Raw genomic sequence first — 27805 nt, 5'->3', positions numbered from 1 at the left:
CCCGTATCACAGAAGCGATGAAAACCATTCTAAGTTATTTACCTGCTTACAACCTGTTTCTTTATATCATAATACAGCTGAACATGGATCTGTGTGACAGTCACTTAATTAGTATGATTCCTGTTCGGATCTTTTCTAAAACGTGGTAGTCCCTGTCGAGACTGAAATTTGATCCCGTGTACTTTATTTCTATGTTTTATTCTACTTATGTAGTTGTATGATTTTATACCTGGTTACTTGGTCTTGATCGTATTATTTAACTCTTTAAAGGATGTTTTAAAACTTAATTGCAAATTGTTCAAATTATAGGGGTTTGTTGAGTAAATTTTTATATCGGCGAACTTGTCCATAACTTCTCCTGCAATAGGCGAAGTTATCCATAACTTCGCCTGTATAACCTTACCCCTATATAAAGATATTTTTCTGGTCAAACTGTTTATTATTTTCATAAACCAGCGAACTTATTTCCGTAACCCTAAGCGAACTTATCTTTCGAATCAAATCTGTGTTGATTTTCTCGATTACTATTCCTATTAAAGGTGTGTAGGGTTGTAGTATCGTATAATCACTGTCATTAATGTTAATCAATGGTCGTTTCGACCCGATTAGCGACCCCGTTTATTCGAAACCTTAACACCCGATTTTCAAACTTGTTATTACGTGATTGTAATCAATTTGATCGTCTAGATCGTCTTAAAAACATGTTTTACGAGATCCTCAATCTCCAAATTCACCAACTACACGTCGATTGAATAGCCTAACTGTTGCCGATTCATATTCAGGCGAACTTACAGTTTAGGCGAAGTTATTCTTAACTTCGCCTGAGGTTTAACTTCGCCTGATAATTAATTATGTAACAGTATATGAGGCGAAGTTGTGGTTAGGCGAAGTTATCATTAACTTCGCCTGGCCCTTTTAATTTTTATTAACTGTTAACAGGCGAAGTTCAAGCTGAGGCGAAGTTCGAAGTTATCATTAACTTCGCCTGGCCCTTTTAATTTTTATTAACTGTTAACAGGCGAAGTTCAAGCTGAGGCGAAGTTGTTCCCAACTTCGCCCCATCTCTAACTTCGCCTATACAGAATAAATCATAACTTCGCTCATGGTAACAGGCGAACTTGTGATTTGCCTTGACGTTTCTCTAACTTAGACTGTTTGTGTTGCAGAAATGGCAGCTGTAGCTGGAGCATGTGGTGCAGGTGGTGATGAAGGTGGAAACAACAACCGACAGTTTTTCCCGGGGCATAACATGTACATCACATTGGACCCGGATGCGAGTGGTGTTGATGATTTCCGCGAGATCATCACGTTTCTACTCCGCTCGCGTATATTCCACGCGATTACCACAACACTGCCGATATCTTTGCCAAACATTGAAGATTTCTGGCAGACAGTGGAATATGACTGTCGAGTCGAGCCCCCGGTTATGCGTGCAACGGTTAATAATCAGATTGTTCAGTTCTCGTCTGAACAGATCAGGGCGGCTTTGCGGTTTGGAGATGAAACGAGAGACGATCCTACCGATTTTGTGGCTCCATTCCGAGATGGAGCGTTTATGAGGATGGGATACTCTGGTCCCTTGGGGGATACTCAGAGACGCAAGGGGTTCTTGCTAGACCAGTGGCGCTTTCTCATGCACGTGATGATCGTGTGTATGTCAGGGAGAAAGGCTGGTACAGATAGCATGGGTGCGACCATGCAGTCGGCGATGACTGCACTGACTTACAATAAGCGTTACAGCTTTAGTCAGATGGTATTCTACGAGATAGATCGTCAGAGAAGAGCGGTGGCGCGTGAGAGATTTCTGATGTATCCAAGATTCCTTCAAATGATCTTGAATCATGTTGCTCCCACGTTACCTCAGCGCCGCCCAATTAGATATGTGGAAAGCGTAAGCAAGAGGATTTTCGCCCAGTGCAGATCATCCAGTGCGAGGAGTAAACCTGAGCTCCGTCCTCGACATACTCCATTATTTGGGTACTTGATCAACCCAGAGTATGTTCCAGCTCGTGGGGACGAGTTTCGGGATCCGGCACCACAACAGGCTGGAGCACCTCAAGCTATACCTGCTGCTCCTGTTGTGTCACCGGAGGAAAATGTAGACCTTGATGCAGAGTTTGGCGGTCAAGGATTTTTTGATATGGAGAGGGTTGATCGTGAGGAAAATGTGCAAGTCTCGGTTGCACAGGTTTCTAGTGTGAATGTTACTAGGGCAGCTACGACGGTGGCTGATTCAGATTCTTCAGAAGATGATGCGGCTGAAGCGAGACGAATTTTGGTAACACAAGAAAGGATTCATGAGAAAAGGAAGAGAGACGATGATGATAGTGAGTCGGACTTTGAGGAAGAAGTACATCAGTTGGTCCGCAGATCGAGAAAGGAGAGGACAGGTGCAGGTTCAGGAGCTGGTGAGAGCTCAAGGGTGGTACGTTTCACTCCACCCGCACTGTCCGGTATGACTATAGTTCCGTCATCATTACCTGTTACAAGGCCAAGCGCCACGGATGTTCCCGTGGTGGCTACCTCATCCTCATTCGGCCTCCCACCCACTACATTCCAGCTATCGACTCCGGAGATTGTATCCTTGCCACCTCAAACTCTTACTCCAACGGAGGTCGTGGCAAGATTTATTGAGTCGACAGTTGTAGCTATTGCAGGGTTGTCGGTTACGATACCACCTGCGGTTACGTTTACGCCTACTTCTGAGGTGCCGGTTACATTGGAAATCCCTCCTCAGTACACTCAAGATATATCACATCTGAGGTTTGATTTCGATGCAACCTTATCCGACTCGGAGAGAATAGCAGCGCTAGAAAGGGTCGTGGCAGAACAATCAAGGGTAAATCTTATCCAGACCCATGCTATTCAGCGCCTCGTTGCAGAGAATCAGATACAGTCGTCCCTGCTGATCGAACATGGCAAAATAATTGATGCCTTGAAACAGTTCTTGGCATCTCAGGGGGAGACGAGCTGTAAGGGTGATGAGCTGAGGACAAAGAAGCGTAATGATCGAGACGATGATCCCAATGCATCGAAAGGTGCAGGTGGAGAGTTGCCAAGAACTGAACAAGCTCTTGGGACTTCCACATCTCAGGGGGAGTCAACAAGTGCAGCTGGCGGTTCGGGTGATGATGTGGTGGTCGTGGATGCTGAGATGATGGATGATGATATTGTAGGTGATGATGATGTGTTACCGGTTGATGAGATAGAGAAGATTGGGGCAGAGATTGTTATTGATAGTGAGATTGAAGAGGGAGAGATTGTAGAGGAGAATGTTGAGCATGAGATTCCGGAAGTTGATAAGGCAGATATGAGTCAAGATATGGGAAGCGATGAGACGGAATGGGAAGAGCAGCCAAGATGGAAAGAAGGCTATGCTCAGTGGTTCGTAAAAACTAAGAAACCGGCGGTCCCTACTATGTTCAAGAAAAGTTACAACATTAGAGGTTATGCTGAATCGAAAAAGGGGATTATATGCTGGATATATGATGAGCAGTTGAGGCTCTTTGTGATTAAAAGGTATGATGGTGTTCAGTACTTCAAGAGGCTGTTGAGATCGTTGAATACATTGCCTAAGTGTGAAGTGAAGGACTTAGCCAGATTAGGGTTGATAAACAGAAGTGATGATAACATGGCTAGGGTCATTGGGAAGATTGTCTGGAAGGAAAGTATAAAAGAGAAAAAGTTCGAGTTATTAAAGCCGCAGAAAGGAAAGCTTATTGAAGACAAAGATAGAGGAATGAGAGCAGATGGCAAGCCTTGGATGATCATGAAGTATAAGCCGATCCGGTGTCTAAAAGAAGTGCCCATGAAACAAATGCCCAAGGATGTGCTCAAAGATCTGAAGTGGTGGTACGTTGATTGTGAAACAGCTGAAGCAGTAATGTAGGATGAATATGAACAAGAGCTGCTGAGAGTGTATGATCCAATGCACTTGGTGAATTTGTCTCAAGCTGATCTGCAGGTGCTGAACGAGAAGAAGATATTTTATATTCCTGCTTGGAAAGAAGAAGCGAAGAAATATCAAAGAATAGTATCAGTTTGTGTACGAGAAGGAGTTCATGCTTAAAGATGAAAGATACAAGATTGTTGAAGATTACAAGACACGTGCTTGAAGATAGAGATATGAAGCTACTGCCAAGGGGGAGTCTGTTGGTACATGATGTCAGTAGTTCAGTGACTAGTGTCTGTAATCGAGTTAGTTGGATTTGTGTTTTGGATGTAAGCGAAGTTCTCACAAGTTCGCTGATATAGGCGAACTTGTGGAACAAGCGAAGTTAGGAACAACTTCGCCTAAACATGTTAGGCGAAGTTGTCGTGCTTTATAAGCTGTTAGGTTACGGCTAAGTTGATGAGGATAGTACGAGTTTTAGTTTACGAGTTATTCAGTTTGTGTAATCGGTGATTAGTGAATCACGTGTTTCCAGTTGCAATACAACGTGTCTTTGTTTATTGTAACGTGTGTTTGATCGTGTTAACGTGTATTGTCTTCTACGCTCGTATCGTCTTACGTAGGGATTCCGCACATACGTAGAACGAGATATTCCGTGTAGATCCGGCTAGGAACCTACACTTCAGCACCTTAGTGAAAAGTCAAACTCACACATTAGCAAATGTTTAATGCATTTAAACGCTGTAGACACTTAGGAGTTAGGACCTGGTATTGCTTTTGTCAATATATCTGATTTCTTGTACTATGTTACATGTCCACAACATCCTTGATCTTGTCCAAGATCAGAAACAAAGCCCTTTAACCATATACCTCATTCACTACTTCATTCAAAGCTATATGGTCAGCCTCAGTTGTAGATTGACAACTGCATGCTGTAATAATGCTAATCTCGATTAAAATCATCATTTGTTTACCAAGGCTAATTAATTATTCAAGCTTGGTAGGTAATAAATTTTTTTCTAATACAAAGTCTTCATTGGCAGCCAATGTCACCCGCACAAGCAGTGCAACTTCAGTTGTGTTAACACTTCAAGACTAGGGAGTTATTCTTCAGTTGAACCTAAATAACCCTCCCATGTGGGCAAGATTACTACAGCAAGAATTCTGGATAAGGCAACCAATAACTTAGACAAAACTAATGTTATAGGTCAAGGAGGCTATGGCGCAGTTTATCAGTAAAAGATGATACAATGGTTGATTCTTGGGTTGTTGCCTAGGGACAAGATAGTCTTTCCCCACCCACATGAACCTTGCTGCATCTAGGATAGGTTTAATTCTCTAACATTTAACCACTCACAAGATTTGCTTGAACCGAAAAGACTAATTTTAGATGTCCATAGGCAATGATAGTGGTCGATTCATGTTTCTAAGCTGGTGGATGATGGGTGAATGGGGTTAAGTGGTTAACTAGTTTTCGCTAATTCAAGGTTATATCAAGTTTTATTGAGAACATCTAACTAGCACGAAAAGAAAATCTATTTGGCAAGTTAGTTTATCCCTCATAAGGGGAGACTTTGACAGGATATTTGAACCCAAAGCCAGACAGCTCAGCATGCTGTAAGTCAACTAGTCGAGCCAGTGTTCAAGTAGCAACTTATAAGTATCGTGTCAACTCAGCACTATGTCTCATCATCAGCATATGACATCAAAGTCTCGAAATAAACGTTTAACTACTGATCCAAACATCATCCAACTAAAGAAACAGCAAAACAAGCATAACAAACCATAGTCTTTATTTGTCTAGACACTTAGACACTTAAAGCACACCGTTAAAAAACATAGTAGATAATAAACACGAAAGCAAATCAAGCCCTCTCACCCCTGATACGCCTGGCGAGCTGGATGTCTTTAGGCATGATGGTCACACGTTTGGCATGAATTGCACACAGATTAGTGTCCTCAAACAACCCAACCAGATATGCTTCGGCCGCCTCTTGCAATGCCAGCACAGCATGGCTTTGGAAACGCAGATCAGTCTGTACATTTCATTTTCAAGAATCAAACATTAATTGCTCATATTATTAATCTTCAATAATAAGAATCTTATCATTTATAGAATAATTTTTACCTTGAAGTCCTGGGCGATCTCACGAACAAGCCTCTGAAAGGGGAGTTTCCTGATCAAAAGTTCCGTACTTTTCTGGTATTTACGGATTTCACTGCACCATAATAGTTCCCACGGTTAATATAAATGAAATATAAGCAATTTATCATAAAAAATAAAAAAAATAAAAAAAGTGATGAGTTATAAACCGAAGGGCAACGGTTCCAGGTCTGTATCTATGAGGTTTCTTCACACCACCGGTTGTTGGAGCAGACTTGCGAGCAGCCTAATGCACCAAAAATATGTAAACCACATGAAAAATAAAACATATATTTTAACTCTTTTCAACCCGTCCATTTTGACACCTCGGTGTAATGTCCATATTAGGAATTAAGCAATACCTTGGTGGCAAGTTGTTTTCTAGGAGCCTTCCCTCCAGTCGACTTGCGGGCAGTTTGCTTGGTACGAGCCATCTACAATTTCACCAACATATTTATAACGTCATCTGTACTTCTAGTATTAAATCAAACAATAACGGATAACCCATTTTACATGCCTAAATACAAAATATTCCGGCTAAAGATGAGCACGCTTATAAAAGCTTTAATCTTTAACAAACTACTCAAGATTACAGTTATGGAATATGGAGTGACCCTCCATCATTAAAAGACTTATTATTATATTTTTACGCAGTTATAAATCCTAGAAAGAGTAATAACTAATAAGGTAATAAGGCATGGACTTATTTCTATCATGCCAAACAAACAAACTCGGGACCTAACGGGCATACATTAACATATTAAAGTACTTTGAAGATATACTTAAATCAGCTAAGAACTAGAAATACAAAACAAATAAAAATTAGGCAAATTACAAGTTCAGAATATCAATTAATAATAAATAACATATAATCCAAAAATTACTAATTTAGGGATATGAGATATTCAAAATTAGGGTTCTATAATTTCAGAAAATTAGTAAAAATGAGATGGTATACATACACAAATGTAAGCGCATAATCAGATAACTGACGTTAATTACCCTAACAGTAAAACGATAATTGGCGAATTAGGAACTGAAAAAAAAACCCTAATCGTGACAATTGAATGGTGTTATGTGAACAAAATTAGATGAGGAACGTTAACCCTAACAGTATAACGATAGATTTGATACGGAAGATATTGTACCTCTAATTCGAAAACTTTTAAGCTTCTTCTTCTTCTTCGATCTATTTAATTTTAAAAGAAAGAAAAAAAATCTACCACAAGATCGATTGTGTATTTATAGCGATATTAATGGGTCGGGTCACAAGGCAACTCACTGAACCGGGTTGGCCGGTTTTAAATAAAAGTGGACTCTTAAATTATTTTCAAATAAAAAATGCATACATGTTGCTAACTTAAGACAAATTTTTACCATGCTTTGTGATAGGGGTGTTCACGGTCCGGATTTCGCGGTTTTTAGGTCAAACCGTGAACCAAAACGTTAGTAACGGCTTTTGATTTTCGTAATCAAAATCGAACCGTTGAACTCTTAAACCGAATCAAACCGAACTGTTTATAACAGTTTGATTTCACGGTTTGGGCTTGTTCGGTCTTTGTACAAAATGTCCAAAATAATTCATGATAAGTTAATATTATATAACTCATAATAATTTATATAATTTAACAAACAACTGATTTTTACTTTTTTAAAATCTCATTTAAGAAAATAAAAGACCAATTAAAGCTTCTTGCATTTTCAATTTGGGCTCAGCCCTCTTTTTTTGTTTACTATCAATATTTTGATACATATTTAGTAGTGTCCATGTATATACACATATACATAATACGAAATACTATATATGTCTAGTTATAAATTTATACACACACACATATATATATGAAATATTAGAAAAATACATATAAATAAATCATATGGTCCGGTCCGGTTTATACGGTTTGGTTTTGGTTCAAACCGTAAACCAAACCGTTCACTACGGTTTGGAAATTTTCAAACCAACCGACCAAGAGCTAAGAAAAAAAACCAACCGTGAAACCAAACCGATGGCCGGTTTGGGCGGTTTCACGGATTCGAACCGAACCATGAACACCCCTACTTTGTGATGTTGGTCAAATATGAACCTAAGTAAAGAAAAACAATATGTAAAAGGCTAAGGTAGTACATGAGATTTTGAAAAGATAATATGTATAATTTGAAATTTCGATTCAACCGCATATCCGGTTTGCTTGTTTCTTGTTGTTTTGCTGATAAGCAATTTGCTTGTTGCTTGTTGACGACGTAAGGAATCCTATGGTGTATCCGTGTGTATGAGATCTTCCTTCTAGAAGGGAATATAAACGGTTACTCAAAGTAATGACCGCTTAGGGGACCCGGGGTGGAGCATGGTCGGCCTCCATCACGTGTGATGGCCTCACGCACACCGCCGCTGGTGCCCCATCACGCGTGATGGGGGTGTTTGTGTGATGGCTATCACGCTATGAGGGGGGATTCCAAGAAAATATGAACGTTGGAGGGGATGGTTTTGACCGTTGGAGGGGGGGGGAGGGGATTTAAAAAAAAATAATAACCAATATAAATAAAACATAAACAATCATTTCAATCCAACTCAAAACACTCTCAATCTTCCCCTTCATTCACAACAAAAAAATATGGAATTTCCGAACGACTTGGTTTCCTTAGACACCGATAGCTCTTCGTCTTCGGACGATGACATTCTCGAATAGTTCCCGGTGTTATATAACGAACTTGAAGGCCCGAGCCGTCCAAAGAAAAAAATGGTGGATCGTGATCGTATATATGCCCACGAAGTGCTAATGAATGACTATTTTGTGGAGGAGCCGAAATACAATGACGAGACGTTTAGGGAACGCTTTCGTTTGCCGAAATATTTATTTTAAAGATTGTAGCTTACGTCGAAGCAAACGAAGAATGGTTTCAAGAATCTTACGACGCGAGGGGCAAACGAAGTTTTGTGGCGCTTCAAAAATGCACATCCGCTATTCGTCAATTAGCGACAGGTAACCCACCCGACCAATTCGATGAATACTTACAAATGTCTGAGAGAACTTCACGTGAATGTCTACAATTCTTTTGTGACGCGATTATTAAATTGTTTGGCAAAGAGTTTTTACAAAAACCAACAAGACATGACATTACATGTCTTTACGCCGCGCACGAGGCTAGATGGCATTTTCCAGGGATGCTCGGTAGCATCGATTGTACACATATCGAATGGAGGAATTGTCCACGGGAGTTGCGAGGGGCGTATGTTAGGGGTGATATCAAACAACTGACCATCTCACTTGAAGCGGTTGCGTCAAAAGATTTATGGCTTTGGCATTCTTATTTTGGTGTTCCCGGCTCAAACAACGACATCACTGTTCTGTAAACATCACCGTTGTTTCAGAGCGTAACAAATGGTACCGCACCTTTCTGTCCGTATTTTGTCAACGGGAGATATTACAGACGTGGCTACTATCTTGTCGATGGTATCTACCCGCAATGCATGGTCTGTTTTTGTGAAAACCTTTTCGTTTCCTGTCGAGCAAAATGAAAAAGCGTTCAAGAAGTTGCAAGAATCGGCAAAAAAAGATGTCGAGAAAGCTTTCGGTGCTTAAAAGGGTAGATGGTGCAAACTTAGTCGACCGGTTCGTGCAATGAAAAAACCAACGATCTCTAGCTACGTGTATGCATTCATCATATTACACAATATGTTAATAAAAGAAGATGGACATGCAATTTCTCCAGATTAGGTACCGGATCCTCCTACTCAAGTTCCCGTTACCGATGATGTGCAATTAGACTTGCGGGATGAAAATATTCACCATCGGTTGAGATGGGATCTAGTTGAACTTATAGGTTCTTTAGGTTTGGAATTTCTGGATTCAGACGAGGAGTAGACGTTTATTGTAACTTTTATTTTTTAATTCTAATTTTTAAGTTGCATTATGTTCTAGTAAAGTATTGTTTTTATTTTTAAAGTTGCAAAAAAAACAAAAAAAACAAAATCCTATCACACCACACCACCACCTCTACCAATTTCCATCAAATGTGATGGATTTGGACTTGGTGACATGGCACACCACCATTGGGTGTGGTGGGTGATGAAAGTGAAACCACCCCTCCCCCCTTAGGTGACGTGACAAGAAAGCAAAAAGAATGAGAATGTTCATCCACTAATAAAAAATAAATAAAATAAAAACCATCAAGCTAGAAGTATGGACCACTAAAATACTCCCCTCACACACTATAAAAAGGCCTTTAGAATTCAATAGAAGAGATAGATAACAATCTTGTAATAAGAACATAATGTATGAGTAATTTCTTAATCGAAGGAAGTAATTTAGCCTTCTTCACTTGTTTAATATAATACCAAATTTAAGAAAAATAAAAAATCAGGAGGCACCATAATTGACCGACCTAATGTACTCAACATGCAGTCGCGCGTTGGGTGTAAGGATACTGTTTTGGTGGATATGTTTTTTTTCTTGTTTTCGAAAGGGGTTTTTAGTGGATATGTTTTCATTATGTCATATTAGATTACTATAGAGGTAGTGTACCAAAAAAACCCAAATACCCTTAAGGACTACCCGCGGGTCACTCAGGAGTCCCTCATAAGACACCCGCGGGGCATACAAGTCATCCGCATAATCATTTGAGGAAGAAACACTTCCATATCACATGCGGAAGCATCATAGCACCCTCAAAAGTCATCCGCAAGAAGGAATACCCTTCCACGTAAATGACCACGAGGTAATGCTCCGGGACAGCTGTCAATAACTAATTACCTTCTAGAAGATTTACCGAGAGGCTTTCTTGGGCAATACATGATCCTTCGGCCAATCAGCCAATAACACCTGGCAAGGTCGTTATAACCGTGCACATGGCCAATATTCTCTCATTAACCAATGATAAAGAGACACGTGTCCATGTTGTTATACATGCACATGCAACGTTTAAACTGAACCAATCACATAAGGACACGCGTCCAGACGGTTATGCATGTATCTTCTTAAGGGACAGCTGGCTCAACCACCTTCCCACCCCCTTCGGCTATAAATACCCTCTCAATCATCATGAGGTATTCATTCACTCCGACAGTACTCTCTCAATTTACTTAAGTGCTTATCTCCTACATAACAGTACTTATTCTCACGCCGGAGGGTGGTTACGGGAAGACCCCCTCTTGTTCTTCCCGTAACGAGCTCACGGTGTCTGTTTTGCAGGTGTTCGTCACTGGACTTTAGGCAATTGGGTTCAAATCGTTTGGCAGTTAACCGTATCCTACCCTGTTGACTCATTGGATCTAGGACCCATACTTGGGGAGTAGATCCGTGTTTCTTCATTGGCGCCATGGACGAAGGGTACGGAATGAACGATTTCATGCCGTACCCTGAGCTATGATGACCCTCCTAGGAGATCTGTTTCTCCACCGATAAGAGGAAGTCATATTCAGTACAGTCACCCAGAAAAACAATACCAGAAAGAAATTCCAAGGTTACGTCCTCGTTCCCGCGTAAATATGATAGTACCGTCTTACGAAGAAGAACTAGACGGACACGACTCGACATATCATCTGGGAGGTAGTTATTAAAGCGGGGACAACCGTTTTCTTCCATTTGGAGAGGCTAGTTATCTGCGATCGGCTATTCGCCACGCAGAATATTATAGCAACGCGGAACACGATTTTTCCAAACCATATCTTCCGGAATCAATTGCAGAAAAATCAAAGTTTATTCCGGCCATCGCGACAGCTCCGTTCCCGATAAACGCAAAAATACCAACATCCGTTGGGACATATAACGGGATGACGGACCCCAGTGATCACTTGCTGAGGTTCGAAGCGGTTGGAGGAGTCAGTGGTTGGACTCTTCCATACTGGTGTCATATGTTCGCATTGACATTTACTGGAGCTGCACGAGAATGGTTTGAAAAATTGCCTTGCGGACACATTAAGAGTTGGAAAGACTTCGTAGCAAAGTTTTCCCAACACTTTAGTCAACAAAAGAAACACACTCGTGACCCGTCTGAAATACTTGATGTAGTAAGGCGAATTAATGAATCCATTGAGGATTTCATTACCCGTTTCAATAATGAGAGCCTTAATATTGGCGGGGTTAGTGAAGACATGCTAAGGGGAGCATTCCGAAAGAATGTAAATAGTGACGCTCTGATTCGTACTCTAACCGGAAGAGATGGTATGCCCAAATCTTGGGACGAAGTCATGACGTCAGCTAAGCTATTCGCAAAAACTGAGAAAACCTTGGGATCCGGCAGTCAAAAACAAGTGCCAAAAGTCGAATTCCAAACCCCAAGACCAAATCGATAGGCCAAGGGGCCAATTTGGTCTAGAATGCAACCAAGTACAGAAGCACCAAAGCAATTTGATGCGAGATCATTGATTAGCAACAAGAACAAACGTAACTTTCCCGCACGTTCTTCCAATAACAGTTGGACTCAGTTGTCAAAATCTCCATCAGAAATCCTCACGACAGAGAATCTGACTTTCCGCAAGCCTCAACCATTACCAAGGAAATCATTCCTTGACAGTAATAAACGTTGTACGTATCATGATGACATAGGGCACAACACAAACGAATGTGTGGCCTTAAGAAATGAAATAGAGGCAGCGGTAAAAAATGGGAAGTTAAGCCATTTGGTCAAGAATGTAAGACCAGGGGCTGGTAAACCTCCCGCAAAGGACAACCAGGGCCCAGCCAAAAGGCGAATAAAAGATCTGAACGTTCATATGATTCATGGAGGCCAACAGACCAGCGGGAAGAGGAAAAAATTTGAAGACGAAGAGTGGAAAAATGAGCCAGTCATTTTTCCTCGTATCAAAGGAGGACCATGTAACAAAAACCCTTTGATAATTATTGCCTTATTCGGACACTACCGGTCACAATATGTGTTCTTCGACACCGGTAGTACGTCCGACATTATGTATGAACAGTGCTTTGAACAGCTTGAGGAAGAGGATAAAGAACGATTACGACCCATTCACGCACCCGTTTATGGGTTTGGTGGGGAAATAATGCACCCGCGGGGTGTCATTACTTTCCCGGTCACACTTAGTGATGGAGTTCACTCAAAAACTGAAGAGGTTGAATTCTTAGATTTACCGGCAACCTCGAAACATGATATTATCCTCGGACGAGAGGCAATTGGTGACTTCAATGCCCATCCGTCCACAGCTCATGGAGCAGTAGGGGTCCCGACCCGCACTGGCGTAGCAATAATCCATGTTAACCGACATTGCTACACAACTGAAAGTTCAAGGCCGAACAAAGTTTCCAAACAAAACCAGAGGGCTGAACCGGAGAAATGGGTTCTCAACAAGAAATTTCCCGATCAAACCGTAGTAATTGGTCCGGCTATCTCCGAAATCGTCCGAACTTTTCTGAAACAATTATTGACAAAGAATATCGACATTTTCGCATGGCAACCCGCGGACATGACAGGTGTCCCGAGGAACATTTCAGAGCACAAGTTGAAGGTGGATCCGTTGATCACCCCAATTGTGCAAAAGAAGCGAAAAATGGGCCCCGAACAGACAAAAGCCATGAACGAGCAAGTGCAAGACCTTCTTCATCCCGGAATCATCCGAGAAATCAAGTACCAAACATGGGTGGCTAACCCGGTGATGGTCCCAAAAAGTAATGGAACATGGAGGATGTGTATAGATTAAAAAGATCTAAACATGTCTGAAAGATTGTTACCCACTTCCGGAAATTGACTTAAAGGTAGATGTTGTGGCCCCATTCAAATTCAAGTGCTTCCTCGATGCCTACAAAGGGTATCACCAGATTCATATGGCGGCTGGTGATGAGGATAAGACAGTGTTCCGCACTGACCAGAGCACATTCTTCTACAGAATGATGCCTTTCGGGTTAAAAAACGTGGGGGCCACGTATCAAAGGCTGATGGATCAAGCCTTCAAAGGTCAGATAAGTCGAAACCTCGAAGTTTACATGGACGATATAGTGATCAAAAGCATCGAAGAAGATCAAAGGCTGAGGGACATAGAGGAAACTTTCGAAACACTGAGAAGTATCAACATGAAACTCAATCCAGCAAAGTGTTCCTTCGGGATGGAGGAAGGGAAGTTCCTCGGGGTAATCGTTACAGGCACGGGTTTCAAGGCTAATCCAGACAAGATACAAGCAGTAGCCCGCATGCCATCTCCCGCATCCCTCAAAGAAGTCCAAACACGTAACGGGAGATTGGTAGCATTAAATAGGTTTTTGGCAAACCACGCTGCTAAATCTTATCCGTTCATTTCAACTCTGATAAATTGCCTCAAAAAGGCACAATTCAGATGGACTCCGGAAGCCGAGCAAGCGTTCCAAGAAGTCAAGAAGTGTTTAATGGAATTACCCACGTTAACTGCTCCACACGCAGGTGAACCATTAACACTATATTTGTCGGCATCCGACATTGCTGTGGGGGCTGTCCTATTGACGGATAGGAAAAATGTCCAAACTCCAATTTATTACGTCAGTAGAACATTATCGGACCCGGAAACAAGATATTAGATGTTGGAAAAGCTGGTACTAGCACTGATCTATGCCGCCAGACGACTCCGCATATATTTCCAGGGTCATCCCATAAATGTGTTAACCGGATACAAACTCAAGAACGTGTTGAGTAAGCCTGAATTGTCCGGTCGGCTAGCAAAGTGGGCCATAGAATTGGGTGAACACTCAATCGAATATAAACCAAGACCGGCAATCAAAGGACAAGTGTTGGCGGAATTTGTCACAGAAGTTCCGCAACACAAAGAACAAGAGTGTTTGATTGAACAACAACCCCAAGCACCTCCGGAACAAGGACAAATTTGGTCATTGTTTACGAACGGAGCCTCGAGCTGTGAAGGATGTGGTGCTGGCCTAAGGCTAGTCAATCCCGAGGGATATGAATTTACATACGCCATCAAATTGGACTTCAAAAGTACCAACAACGAGGCGGAGTATGAAGCCTTCTTGGTAGGCCTGCGGATAGCGAAAAAGCTTGGGGTGAGACACTTGGAAGCACGTGTGGATTCTATGCTAATTGCGGGACAAATAAATGGAACATATGAAGCCAAAAACGATGTCATGGCTTCTTATTTGTCACAAGCGAGGGTATTGATTTGCCAATTTACCTCCTTCAACGTTATTCACATTAAAAGGAGTGAGAACAAATCGCCGGACGCTCTTAGCAAGTTAGCTTCAACAAATTTTGAGCATTTTGCCAAAGATATTCGTGTAGAAGTCTAAGACCATCCATCCGTTCCCCAGAATCAAGTCTTGGTAATTCAAACAGGCGTTGAATTATGGATGACGCCAATTAAAGCTTATCTATCTTCCGGAGCGCTTCCAGCTGGGAAAGCTGAAGCTCGGAAAATCAAACACAAAGCTTTGAATTACCAGTTGACTGATGGTATCTTGTACCGAAGATCATTTCTTGGTCCGCTGTTACGTTGTGTGGACGCGGAAGACGAAAATTACCTCATCCGGGAAATTCATGAAGGTATTTGTGGACTTCATGCGGGTCCAAGAATGACATATGCAAAAATCATGAACGCAGGGTATTACTGGCCTGGAATGCATTTAGACGCTGTGCAAGAAATCAGAAAGTGCGATTCTTGCCAGCGGCATGCCCCAAGTACCTTGCGTCCAAAGAACGAACTGATTCTGGTAACATCTGTCTGGCCGTTCCAGAAGTGGGCTATCGAAATTATGGGACCTTTCCCAGAAGCCCCGAGACGAGTCAAGTTCCTGATAGTGGCCATTGATTACTTCACCAAGTGGGTAGAAGCCAAACCAGTCGCCTCAATAACGGCATCAAGTGTTAAGAAATTCCTTTGGGAATTCATCATCTGCCGGTTTGGTCTCCCGCAACAGTTGGTAAGTGACAATGGGACCCAATTTGCTGATAGCGGATTACAAGAATGGTTAAGAGAACTTCAGGTAACCCAAGTTTTCACATCTGTTGCTCACCCTCAAGCAAATGGTCAAGTCGAAAGGACCAACAGAACTATCAAGGAAGGAATTAAGGCGATGTTTGGTACTAAACGGACCAGTTGGGTTGACGAGTTACCCCATGTACTCTGGGCCTTCCAGAAAAACTCTAGTAATTCAGAAACGCCGTTTAGCCTAACTTACGGCACTGAAGCCATGATCCCGGTAGAAATCGGGATCCCATCCGCGAGGGTTCTGTTAATAAACGATAACGATCGCGAACTCCGGATAAATCTCGATTTGATCGAAAAAAGACGAGAATTAGCATCGATCCGCGAGCACAATTACAAAAGACAGCTTCAAAAATACTATAATACGCGGGTTCAAGAATGTAAATTCGATGCGGGAGACTTTGTCTTCTGCAACAACGAGGCATCCGGACAGGAGCCTCCGGGCAAGTTAGCCCCAACTTGGGAAGGACCTTACAAAATCAAACAAGTATTAACCAAAGGTGCCTACAAGCTGGAGAAATTAGACGGGACTGACATTCATCGGACATGGAATGCAGCACAACTAAAGAAATGCTACATGTAGTGCTCCTATTTCTTTTATTTTCGGCCTGCACGCCCACATAGTACAGTAATTATGTAAATTCTGTTTCTAAGAAGGGTTATGCCCAATATATGAGAAATGTCCAGTCAATTCCATGTTATTTTGTTAAGTTGTAATCTTTTATTGACAAAACCGAAATTCCGGATAGGCACTTATATTATAGTGCATAAGACAAAGTGCACCGGGAGAAACACAAAGACTTCTTATTATTGATCAAAAGAGATTACAAAACAGGAAGAAAGATTTACAAAGGAAAGTACATTTATGGGGCGACATTTTCGCCTCCCGCGGTATCTTCGGCTCCTTCGTTTTCTTCTTCCTCAAGATCCAGCAACTCCTTTAGTTGCTCAATGGAATCATCCTTATCTGCAAGCTCCGATATATTATCAGAGAGGGAGAATTTCAAAGTGTCATAATCCTTGGTTTTATCGATAAGGATGGAAGCGGTATCCACATCAGCCAAGACATACTCCTCCGGCACTTTACCTTCGGAAGCAAAATTATAGCCTTCCTCAAAACCCATCTGCCGGCCTGCTTGTTCGGAAGCACGGAGGAGTATTGCGACACAGTTCCCAAGGTCGTCACTATTCCGAACATCAGTAATAACCTGTTGAAGTCATAAAACAATGTATGAACACATACACGTGTAAATGAATTATGGCAGCAAAAGATTTAGTACCTTGGGAATTGCCGTCCACAGAAGCCATTTCTTGTCCACCTGAGCTCGAATAAGATCCATCTTATGATTAGCACACTCCAGCGCTTGGTCTCGACTCTTAGTATTAAGGTCGGATAAACGCTTTTCCTTGGCTGCTGAGTTGGCTTGAAGGGTCTTAATCAGCTCAGCTTGGTCGTCTAGCTGTTTCTGAAGAGCGACCTTAGCTTCCACAGCAGCAAGCTGTGCGGCTTTCGCCACTTCCGTAGCTCGATGACTGTCTCGAGCATCAGTTAATGCCTTGAGAGCCTCTTTATTGGCATCAACCAAGTTCCGCTCGGTTTCCTCCAACTCATCATTCATAACTAACCAATCCCGGCGAAGTTCTTGATTGGTAGACATAGCGTTCGCCACATGATAAGAGTTGGAGTCGAACAGATCTTTGCGGATGTGACGACGTTGTCGTTCCTTCTCTGTAGGAGGAAGACTTTCGTCGAGATATTCCTGGCAAACATCCGCATCATTCAGTACCGAGTTCCGCCTTAACGTCCATCGGGGATGATGCGGAGCAGTATCTTCACCCATTTGAGAAGAGGAAGTTTGCCCTCTGTGTTTAGACACATTAACCCCACCCTGATCTTGGAGATTGTGTTCATCAGGGTGTGGAGATGTGGGATGCTTCTCAAACTTAGCAACCTCTTTTTCCCTGATCGGAGAATAGTCTGATAGGTTGATCGGCTCTTAAACAGTGTTGAATGGAGAGGTTGGCGGAGTCGGAAGTGGTACAGTAATTGAATCCTTGAAACCTGAAATTTCCAAGGCAAAGCTTTCTTAGCTATCAGTAAGTGACAAGGTCAAAATATAGCCATAATGGTTTAAAACCTGACCTTTGGAAGCATCTCGGGAAGACAGCTCTCGAAGGCGAGCACCCAAGTCAAGAACCTGGGTCTTTTCCTTCTTCTTCTTTTTCTTAGGCGCAGCATCGGAAGGTTGCGCTTTCCGCTTGCCAGCAGCCTTAGAAGTACCCGCATCCAAAACTTGAGGTTCACCCTCAACGGTTCGAGGACCACCCTCCCCACCTGTTGACGAGTCGGTGGTGGCCTTCGAATCCTGCTTGCGGGTCAAACCTACAGTCGAAGGTGAAAAGTTAGTAGCACCAATCGATAACCCCCCTTCACAGAGTGATGACTATTTGCTGGAAGAAAAAAGAACTATCACTCCGCTTGAGGTAACGGCGGTTACAGGGCGGGGTTGAAAAATACCTTCGCATTTTTTGACAAACTCCTCACCTTGGGCTTACATCGCCTCGGAAACAATGGGCTCCGGAGTAAGAGTAGCGGAAAAAAGAAAGTTATTCTCCGTGCGATCCAAGAACGGCACATCATGTGGTGCAATGGGGCGGCGTACCATCATGCCACCCGTCGTATCCATAAGAGTGGAGAGGATTGTACCTTCACCTGCAATCGCAGAGTATTAAAAACAAATAAACTGAGAACCCGAAATGTTACAAGCAAAAACTTACTTCCATCGGAATTCTCATAGTACGGTTCCAAGGTGAATGGCCACAAACGCCTCATCTTGGCGTGCATCATCGCCCCCTCATGAATTGGGCGCATGGGCGTCGGAACCTTGGTCAAAGTAAGGTACCAAGCAAGCCCTTTGTATTCGGAAGCTGGGATCTCCGGCAATTTGTCCTTTGGCTTCCGATGGATCATTGTAAACGGGATAACATCTTCCCAGATCCAGAAAAATTTGGATTTCCACCCATGAATGCTGCGAAGCCATTCAAAGCCAATAACCCCTTTCCCGGTGGTAGCAGAACTATACCAACCTTCCCGGAAAGTCATTTTGAAGAAAACGGCAAACATGCCGACGGAAGGATCATAGTTATGTGCTTGGCTGCAGAACTCGAAGTGGCGAATCCTGAGCATCCCAAAAGGGTGAACTTGGGATAAATGAATCCCATATGCCATCAAGACCGATCGCACGAACTTGGTTACGGGCAACCGGAAGTTCCCGGTGGTGAAATGGTCCAACTAAACAACCATCTTCCTCGCTGGAGGCGCCGTTGCAATGGCTCCGTTTGACGGACGTTCAGCCTCCCATTCAGGAGGAAAGCCGTACACGTTTTTAACGTCCTCGAAGTCTTTCACTTTAATATCACACCCGACTTCAGTAATAGCGGGAGAATTTTTCTTCTGGCAGCCATTTTATGGTAAATGATATGAGACGGATATACGAGAGAAGAAGTTCTTTGGTATGAGTAAGAGAAAAAATATGTAAGTGATAAGAATGGATTGAAGATTTCAAGGCCTATTTATACCCATCGCAGTTAATGCGACCGTCTGACTAACAGAGGAAAGAGAAAAATCCGGGCCACAGGATGGCTGACACGTCAGGCGAGAGATTCGAAAAAGTGTATACAGGCTGTCAAGTGGACGATTTACACGTCTCGTCAACTGTCGCCTATACCCTCTTCCTGCCACGTCATTAGCTCAATCCAAATTGCACAAGTACAAAAATTCAAAAAGACAAGATATTTCACAAAATATATTATCAACATAAAGTTTCTTTTCATTCAAAATAGTGATCACAAAAAACATGAAAAGAAATTACAAGTCAAAATTTTAAACACCTACACCTATCCTATGGGTTAGGAGGCGTTGTATATTCCGGAGCAGTATGAGCCACATATTCCGCCTTGTCATCATCGGACTCATCATCATCAGATTCGTCATCAATATATACCTGCAATTGATTCACACCATCTTCAGATGAAGCAAATTCCGGAAGCATATTTTGTAGCGGGAAGACAAGGTCATCATACTCTTGAACCCGCATATCCAACTCCTGCTTTGCGTCGAGGCCATAGAGCGGGTGACTCTCAATAGGTTGTCCGGATTGGGCAAACGCCAATCCTTCGTCAAAACCTTTCACCCGGCCAACGCCTTCCGAAGCAGCAGTCAGGTTCACGAAGCAATCGGTAAGCTCCGTGCTCCTCTTAATATGACGAATGACCTGATAACAAAAAGCGTAAAGAACATGTTAGCACGAAACCCAAAATGCATAGACAAAGCAGCACACAAAGAAAATCTTACCGAGTCAAGGCCACGGTTGAGGAAGTACTGCCTCTCCCGTTCGGCACGTTCCGCCCTATCACGGAGCCCCTGTAACTTTGTGGAGGCTTGGTTGTTTGTCTCAGTGTGAGACTGCAAAAGGGAGTCGTATGCAGATTGCATTTCAACAATAGTCTTATTCTTAAGCTCGGACTGCTCCCCTTGCAATCTCAACGCTTCCTCGAGCTCTTGAATTCGGGCGTCCTGACGAGACACCTCGTCCTGTGCCCTCGCCAACTCGTCCTTCTTCTTTTGAGTCTCAGATCGAGAAGCTGCAAGAGTGGCGTTAGACCTTTCACAGGCCTCTTTCCAACTCTTAGCAGCTTCAGCACTCCGGTCTTGTTCTAACTTAAAAGCAGCTTCGGCATCGACTTGTTTCCATTTTGCCGCTACCGCTGCCTTCCGCTGCTCCTCAGCTTCTCTCTCCGTAATCTTCACAGCCTCGGAAGCTGTACCCAGTTTCCCACCCATAGTTCGCCACTCCCGCAAGATTTCCTGACTACAAGCTAAGCTATTAGTCAAAGAAACAGCTAGATCAGTATGAAGTTCTTGGCGGGAGCGAGTTTGTTGATACGCTATTTCAGCAGGTGGCATACAAGTTCAACAAAACTCATACAGGTCTTGGGGTTAGAAACCCGAGACCCGTTGACAATGTCCCAAGGCGGGACAAACAAGTCAAAATCTCCTCCTAATTGCACGTTCCCAAAAGATTGAGAACTTGAAGTCCCGAGACGGATTGGGGAGGAAGAAGTCTGCTGGGGGGCATTTTGCGAGGAACCTCCCCCAATCTCATGGGCAGATGGCCCAAAAAGGAATTCTCATTCTTCGCCCTACATAAAAGGCGAAAAAGTAGAATAAAATTGAGAGGCGGGTCGTAGGGGAGATTCATTAACCCCGAAGCCCTCAGCGGTAACTTTAGGGTTATCATGAGGAGAACCAGTGACGTCTCCACCCTGGAAAAGATAGTCCAAGGATCCGATAGTCACTGGTTGGGCGTGGGATCCCTCCATAGTCACTTCGGCAGGAGGAGTAACAGGCATGTTAGCCTCTTTCTCTGGAAGAGGCGATGATCGCTTTTCAACATTTGGTGTGGGCGTTGACAGCCCGCCAAAAGTACGACCTTTAGCAATAGACGGATCTGCATAACAAAATCGAAGTCAGATCTCATCTTCATGTATAACAAAAAGTTAACTCATACAAACTCACCAGTCACAGTCCCCAATCGATCCGCAAGGCTGGGGCGGTAGTGGTTTCCGCGGACGATGTGTCCGGCTTTTCTTTATCTTCGGCTCCTTCCCGGCGTCCGAAGCACTAGGACCCGCGTCACTCGCCTGCGATACGTGGAAGGACCTCTTCCGATAGAGTTCTGCTAACAGATGAGAGACAGATGAGACTTCAGTGGCATCATCTGAGCTTTCCTCCTCAAGAATATCAGAGTCGTCACTTGAAACGACGATCACCCCATCAGAGGTCAACATATTAAGAGGCGGAGGGTTTAGAATGTACGAACCTGTTTCAAAGATAGCCTCTGAAACAACTGGTTCGGCGCGCAGCTTGGTTGGGAAAAGGAAGTGTTCAGCAGTCCTTTCAAGGATAGGCACATTCTTAGCATCACGAACAGTTTTTCCCACACAGCCCTTGCCATCGTCTAAGGCGTCCAACATCGACCCAAAACCTGCAAGTAACAGACAAGCATCAGACAATAGAAACTCAGAAAAAAGAAAGTAAGAATAAGGTAGTAAAAACCCACTGCCATCTAGCTGGATAAAAACAGGCTCCATAAAAGGAGAAGGCCATAAACGACTCATACCCACCCACACAAGGGCTTCTTCCTGAAGCGCTCGCATTGGTGTAGGTGGGGTAATAAGTTTTCGAAACCAGTCGCGCTTCTCATGAGCAGCTGGTGTGATGTTGATAAAAGCGTCATTCGGAGAACGGCGAACCATGGATTCCGGTATCACATCCTCGGAGATCCAGAAAAATTTTTTCTTCCAATCCTTGGAGGTCGCTTCGGTGACATTTCCAATAGTCCTATCTAGCAAGCTATGGCAAGTAAACCATCCATTTCGATTCGCCATCTTGTAAAACACAGCGAATCGGTCCAACCGGGGCACTAAGCCATGTGCCATACACACAAACTCGAAATGTCGAATTCGCATGATGGCACGTGGATGAAGTTGGGATAAGTGAATCCCAAACGCCTTAATCACTCGTTGAAAGAACTTTGTGACAGGAAGGCGGAAATTCCCATGATCAAAATAATCAGCGTATAAAGCCATCTTTCCTGGAGGTGGAAAGCTGGCTATGGAACCAGCAGAAGGAAATTCTGGTTCCCACTCTGGCGGACTACCATAAGTCGTGATAAGCTTCTGGTATTCCCCTCGGTCCCAACAGACCTCTATTTCGTCAACTTCGGATTGTACAGATGCCGTTACAAGAAAACTCGTTACAGTATTGAAGTAAATCAAAGGAAAAATCAAAGGTTTCAAAGAAAGAAAGAAAGTTAATATTCAGAAGGAAAAGGTGATAAAACTTCAAAAAGAAGTTAACTCTCTCTATTTATACCCACCACAATTAATGCGATGGGATATGAACAGTAGAGAGAGAAAAAACCGTCCAGTAACAAATCGCCACGTCACGCGGGAAATTCGAAAAAGCGAAAAAGTTGAACAGTCAGGTACAGTTACAGCCGTCATAAACGTCCTGTCACCTGCACACGCGCCTGCGAGTGGGCAACTTGTCATTTTTCATGATTATCCACAACAACAGAAGATATTTTTTACCAACTTGCAGATATAAAAACCCCCAAATCCACATTAAGTCCAGAATTTCACCCGCATAAAATACTTCACACGGAAGAAACACTGGACTGGGGGGACTTATAGAGGTAAGGTACCAAAAAGACCCAAATACCCTTAAGGACTACCCGCGGGTCACTCAGGAGTCCCTCATAAGACACCCGCGGGGCATACAAGTCATCTGCATAATCATTTGAGGAAGAAACACTTCCATAGCACATGCGGAAGCATCATAGCACCCTCAAAAGTCATCCGCAAGAAGGAATACCCTTCCGCGTAAATGGCCACGAGGTAATGCTCCGGGACAGCTGTCAATAACTAATTACCTTCTAGAAGATTTACCGAGAGGCTTTCTTGGGCAATACATGATCCTTCGGCCAATCAGCCAATAACACCTGGCAAGGTCGTTATAACCGTGCACATGGCCAATATTCTCTCATTAACCAATGATAAAGAGATACGTGTCCATGTTGTTATACATGCACATGCAACGTATAAACTGAACCAATCACATAAGGACACGCGTCCAGACGGTTATGCAGGTATCTTCTTAAGGGACAGCTGGCTCAACCACCTTCACACCCCCTTCGGCTATAAATACCCTCTCAATCATCATGAGGTATTCATTCACTCCGACAGTACTCTCTCAATTTACTTAAGTGCTTATCTCCTACATAACAGTACTTATTCTCACGCCGGAGGGTGGTTACGGGAAGACCCCCCTCCCCCTCTTGTTCTTCACGTAACGAGCTCACGGTGTCTGTTTTGCAGGTGTTCGTCACTGGACTTTAGGCAATTGGGTTCATATCGTTTGGCAGTTAACTGTATCCTACCCTGTTGACTCATTGGATCTATGACCCATACTTGAGGAGTAGATCCATGTTTCTTCAATTACTTATTTTGTTCATGTATTTGGTTTATGTGTATCTACTTTTCATGCAAGTAATAGGTAGTTGAGGCTCGTAGAATTTTTTAAAAAACGTTTTTTATGATATGTAAATATAAACAAAATTTGTTCTCGTAATTTCATTGCTACATAGGTAAAACTCTACCTATTCAGTCCACTAAAAATTAGATCAGTTTAACATTTTTTCAAATAAGCTTCACTTCAAAGTTATGAATAAATTTTATATATACAGACCACCGATAACAATTGTAACACTAATATGTATTGCACATGTTTTATGTTAATTAACAAAATAATACAAACAATTGATTAGCTCTAAGGTTATCATTTCAAAGTCAATTATACAAAAATGCAAACTATATCATACATTGCTAACTGCTTACTTAGTTCCTTATGAGACTGCAGTCAGCTACCTATTTGCAGCTCATAAATAACCTAAAATGACCTAATTGTTTCACTGTAAACAATATAGAACAAACATTTTTTTATAGAAATAGTTAACCTGCAGCTTTCTGAGTAATTGACATATGAAAACATAAGAAACAATAGTGCTAGGTTAAATGAAACCAAAACAGGCGCAATATTACTGTCACCGCCACGAGAGTTTAGAAAGCTCAACACGGCGATCAGTACATCCTTCCATTTTCTAGTTCAAATTTAAGTCAGACTTCCTAACAGGTAAAATCGGTTCTAATCACTAGTGCATCGCATCCTCCTCCTCTTGATTCAGCACGTCATCATAATCTCCCTCGTCAAACAAGAACTTGAATATTGCTTCACTCTTTGCAGACATCATATGATTGTTACAATACCGCTCATGCATCTCCACAAGCTCTTGAACCAGCGTTCCCCTTTTCTTTGACGTACATACAAAATTGGCAATAGATCTGTTGTTCGAGCTCCTGTTGAGAATTTCTAGAGCAACCGCACCCAATGTTGGGAAATTGCGTCGTTGGATCATCTGTTCCTCGGCCCGTGTACAAAAATACCGAAAATACTGTGGGCGTGAAGATCTGTGTATAAGGCTCCAGGCCTTGGAAAATTTGTCTACTTCATCTTGTACCGAAGTATGCTGGAGAACTGGTGATTCCGACGAGACCAAAGCCTTGTTTATAGAGACAATCAAATTTAGTTCATTCCATGACAACATCCAACTGACGTAACAAGCCATTTCATGGCGACAGGGAGAGCCAGCTGTCTGCTCGGACTCCCACATGACATATCTCAAAATTTCTCGTTTAAGTTCCATGTTTCCCCCAAACACTTTCTTTACCATTTTCTCCCGAGTGAGGTCCAACGGATACCTTAATCTTTTCAGCTTGTCATCACCAAGTCCTAATCTTCCACCAATACCTTTCACCCTCGCTTTCACGAAGTTAGCATAGTTATTCTCGGAAATGTGTTTGAACGGTAACATCAAGCTCACTCCGATGAATATGACAATTTCAACATAAGTGAGGGAATCTTCAATATCAAAGTAATAGCCGGCATCTTCAGACTCTGTTGGAACACGTATTACATTGACTTTTGTGCCGGCTTCTTCTAGTGGTTTCGTCATAGCATTGCGCAATTCTGGAGCAAATGCACTGATAACACTGGCAAATAGAGCACCTGCCTCTTGAGATGTCTCGGCATGTTGTATAAGGGTCCAGCAGATGCCAGTGACAATAGTCCTATCATCTGCATGATCATCACCTATGAAAACATCCACCGGAACATTTCTACCAAGCGCATTATTAGGTCGTTTTGTTTTCCTTTTCTTTTTGAAATACAATTTTCCCTTTCAAAAAAACACAAACAAACAAACATTTAGTAATAATCCATGCATGTTTTCAGAAAGTTGTAATCTCAAATCATCTAAAATATGAAAACATAAAAAATAATTCGAGTTTACAGCATCCAGAATACATGATATATACATACTTTAACCCATTTCAACCCACCCGTTTTGACACCTCTGTGTAATGTCCATATTAATAATTAAGCAATACCTTGGTGGCAAGTTGTTTCCTTGGAGCCTTACCTCCGGTTGACTTGCAGGTAGTATGCTCGGTATGAGCCATCTAGAATTTCAGAAAATTATTTATAATGCGATAAATATTTAGAGTGTTACATCAAACAATAAAAGTAGGAATACTAGAAAAGTTATACATTCTACAATATAATTATTTCGAAAAGAAGATGCAAATTACTAATCTAGTGATAAGAGATATTCTAAATTAGAGTTCTATAATGGTAGAAAACTAAACTGCAACAAAATACAAATATAAACTTTAACAATTTCAAGCCCAAAATTTATGTTACACTTATACGATGAAATGTACGTAACTGCTCCAAAATTTACAAGAACTAGCAAATATGCACTATCATAAACATAACATAAGTCACAAAACAAACACAGAAACATGGTCAGATATCCAACGTTAACGTTAACCCTGACAGTAAAATGATGACAGAAACATTAATAACTGAAAAAAACCATAAATTTCAAAATCGATGCTGTTTTGATAACCAACCGATGGTAAAATCAAGAGTGCTAACTTTATAAGAGAATTGAGCATATTTGAAAGGAAAGATAAAAAAGTTGTACCTCACAAATTTGAAACCACAAACGTTCGTCTTTCTTTGATATCCAGAAACTGTGTGTGATCTAGGGCAAGATCGTGTATTTTTAGCGATATTAATGGGTCTGGTCTCATTAATATCTTAAACTATTTTGGAATATGGATCGGCGAATTAGCTCTTTTAACCTCGATATCTTAAATTACTTTAGAATAATAAAAAAAATACACACATACGTATTGAATAATGATCGGCCAATTGGGTTTAAGTACCCTGATTACTTTTGGCATCCGTATGGTTTCAGTGTTTCACATCAATGGCCATTTTTTTACTAATTTAAAACAGTAAGACCACCCGTCCAACGTTATGAAGCAAAACGCGGGGGTACACCGCCCCCCCTGCGTTACGTTGATTTCCATTTTGGGTGCGTTGTATACAAAACACTGAGAATGGCACATTAATCAAAATTTGAACGTTGCTTTTTTGACCGATGGAGAATTAAAAAAAAAATTATTTCCTATATATTAAACCATTTCATCCCCAATCAAACCTCATCAAATTTATAAAAATTCTCTTTCAACTCTATAAAAATTCCTTTACACCAAATTCACTATATATGGATCCTCCATCTATATATAAACAGTTTTTCTGGCCCGACCAACAAGCCGAGGACGATGAGGAGGACGAGGACGACGACGAAGAGGGCGAAGACGACGACGACGACAACAACGACGAATAGTTTTTTTTTATTTTCTTGTAATATTTATTTAATAAAATATTATTGTTATTTGATTATTCTTATTAAAAATTAAAAAAAAAACAAAAAGTGTAAAAGTGACTGGGCGCCACGTGGCGCATAACCCCTGGATGTGGAGAGTTATGACTACAGCCTGTTTTTGTACAAAACCATAACTCTGACTGGGCGCCACATGACGCATAACCCCTGGTAGTGGAGCTTTATGACTACACATGGTCTAATAAAAATAATTTTATTAATTATTTTACCATGATTTATAATCTTAATCATCATGCCGGTATTAAGGCTAAAAGAGTTGGGTAATGGTCACCGCTAGGGGTGTTCAAAGTCGGATATCCGAACTATCGGATATCTGAACCTTTCGGATAGTAGATAACTGGACTTCACTATCTGAATCCGAAATTTCGAGTATATCCGGGCGGATAATGAACCGATATAAGAAATATCCGAAAAAATAA

General features: G+C 42.0%; 1 protein-coding gene across 2 annotated transcripts; it reads right to left on the bottom strand.

Moving 5' to 3' along the window:
• Positions 1 to 5586: 5586 nt before the first annotated feature.
• LOC143564410 (histone H3.3) lies at positions 5587 to 26105 on the bottom strand. Of its 2 annotated transcripts, XM_077051696.1 has the most exons (5): positions 7184 to 7327; positions 6398 to 6469; positions 6206 to 6282; positions 6021 to 6111; positions 5589 to 5928 (listed from the first exon to the last, which is right to left on the bottom strand). In XM_077051696.1, exons 2-5 carry the CDS (start codon positions 6467 to 6469, stop codon positions 5758 to 5760), a joined length of 411 nt encoding a protein of 136 aa, XP_076907811.1. In that variant the 5' UTR covers positions 7184 to 7327; the 3' UTR covers positions 5589 to 5757. The 2 variants fall into 2 exon arrangements, with proteins under 2 accessions (XP_076907812.1, XP_076907811.1); XM_077051697.1 differs by lacking the exons at positions 6398 to 6469; positions 7184 to 7327 and adding an exon at positions 26020 to 26105 and having other exon boundaries at positions 5587 to 5928.
• Positions 26106 to 27805: the final 1700 nt, after the last annotated feature.

Source organism: Bidens hawaiensis, unplaced genomic scaffold (genome assembly GCF_021521415.1).
Source record: "Bidens hawaiensis isolate Kalapana, Puna unplaced genomic scaffold, B.hawaiensis_p1.1 tig00022002_1, whole genome shotgun sequence".
In the NCBI taxonomy this organism is placed as follows: Eukaryota; Viridiplantae; Streptophyta; class Magnoliopsida; order Asterales; family Asteraceae; genus Bidens; species Bidens hawaiensis.
The sequence above is the reverse complement of the archived record's forward strand: the minus strand, read 5'-3'. Positions and strand labels throughout refer to the sequence as shown.

Excerpts from the sequence above, each read along its gene's own strand:
- LOC143564410 (XM_077051697.1), bottom strand. The coding sequence starts at position 26,091 with ATGGCTCATACCGAGCATACTACCTGCAAGTCAACCGGAGGTAAGGCT. Across the intron at positions 6,283-26,019 it reads GGAAACAACTTGCCACCAAG|GCTGCTCGCAAGTCTGCTCC; the intron begins GTATTGCTTAAT and ends TTGGTGCATTAG. Across the intron at positions 6,112-6,205 it reads CCTGGAACCGTTGCCCTTCG|TGAAATCCGTAAATACCAGA; the intron begins GTTTATAACTCA and ends ATTATGGTGCAG.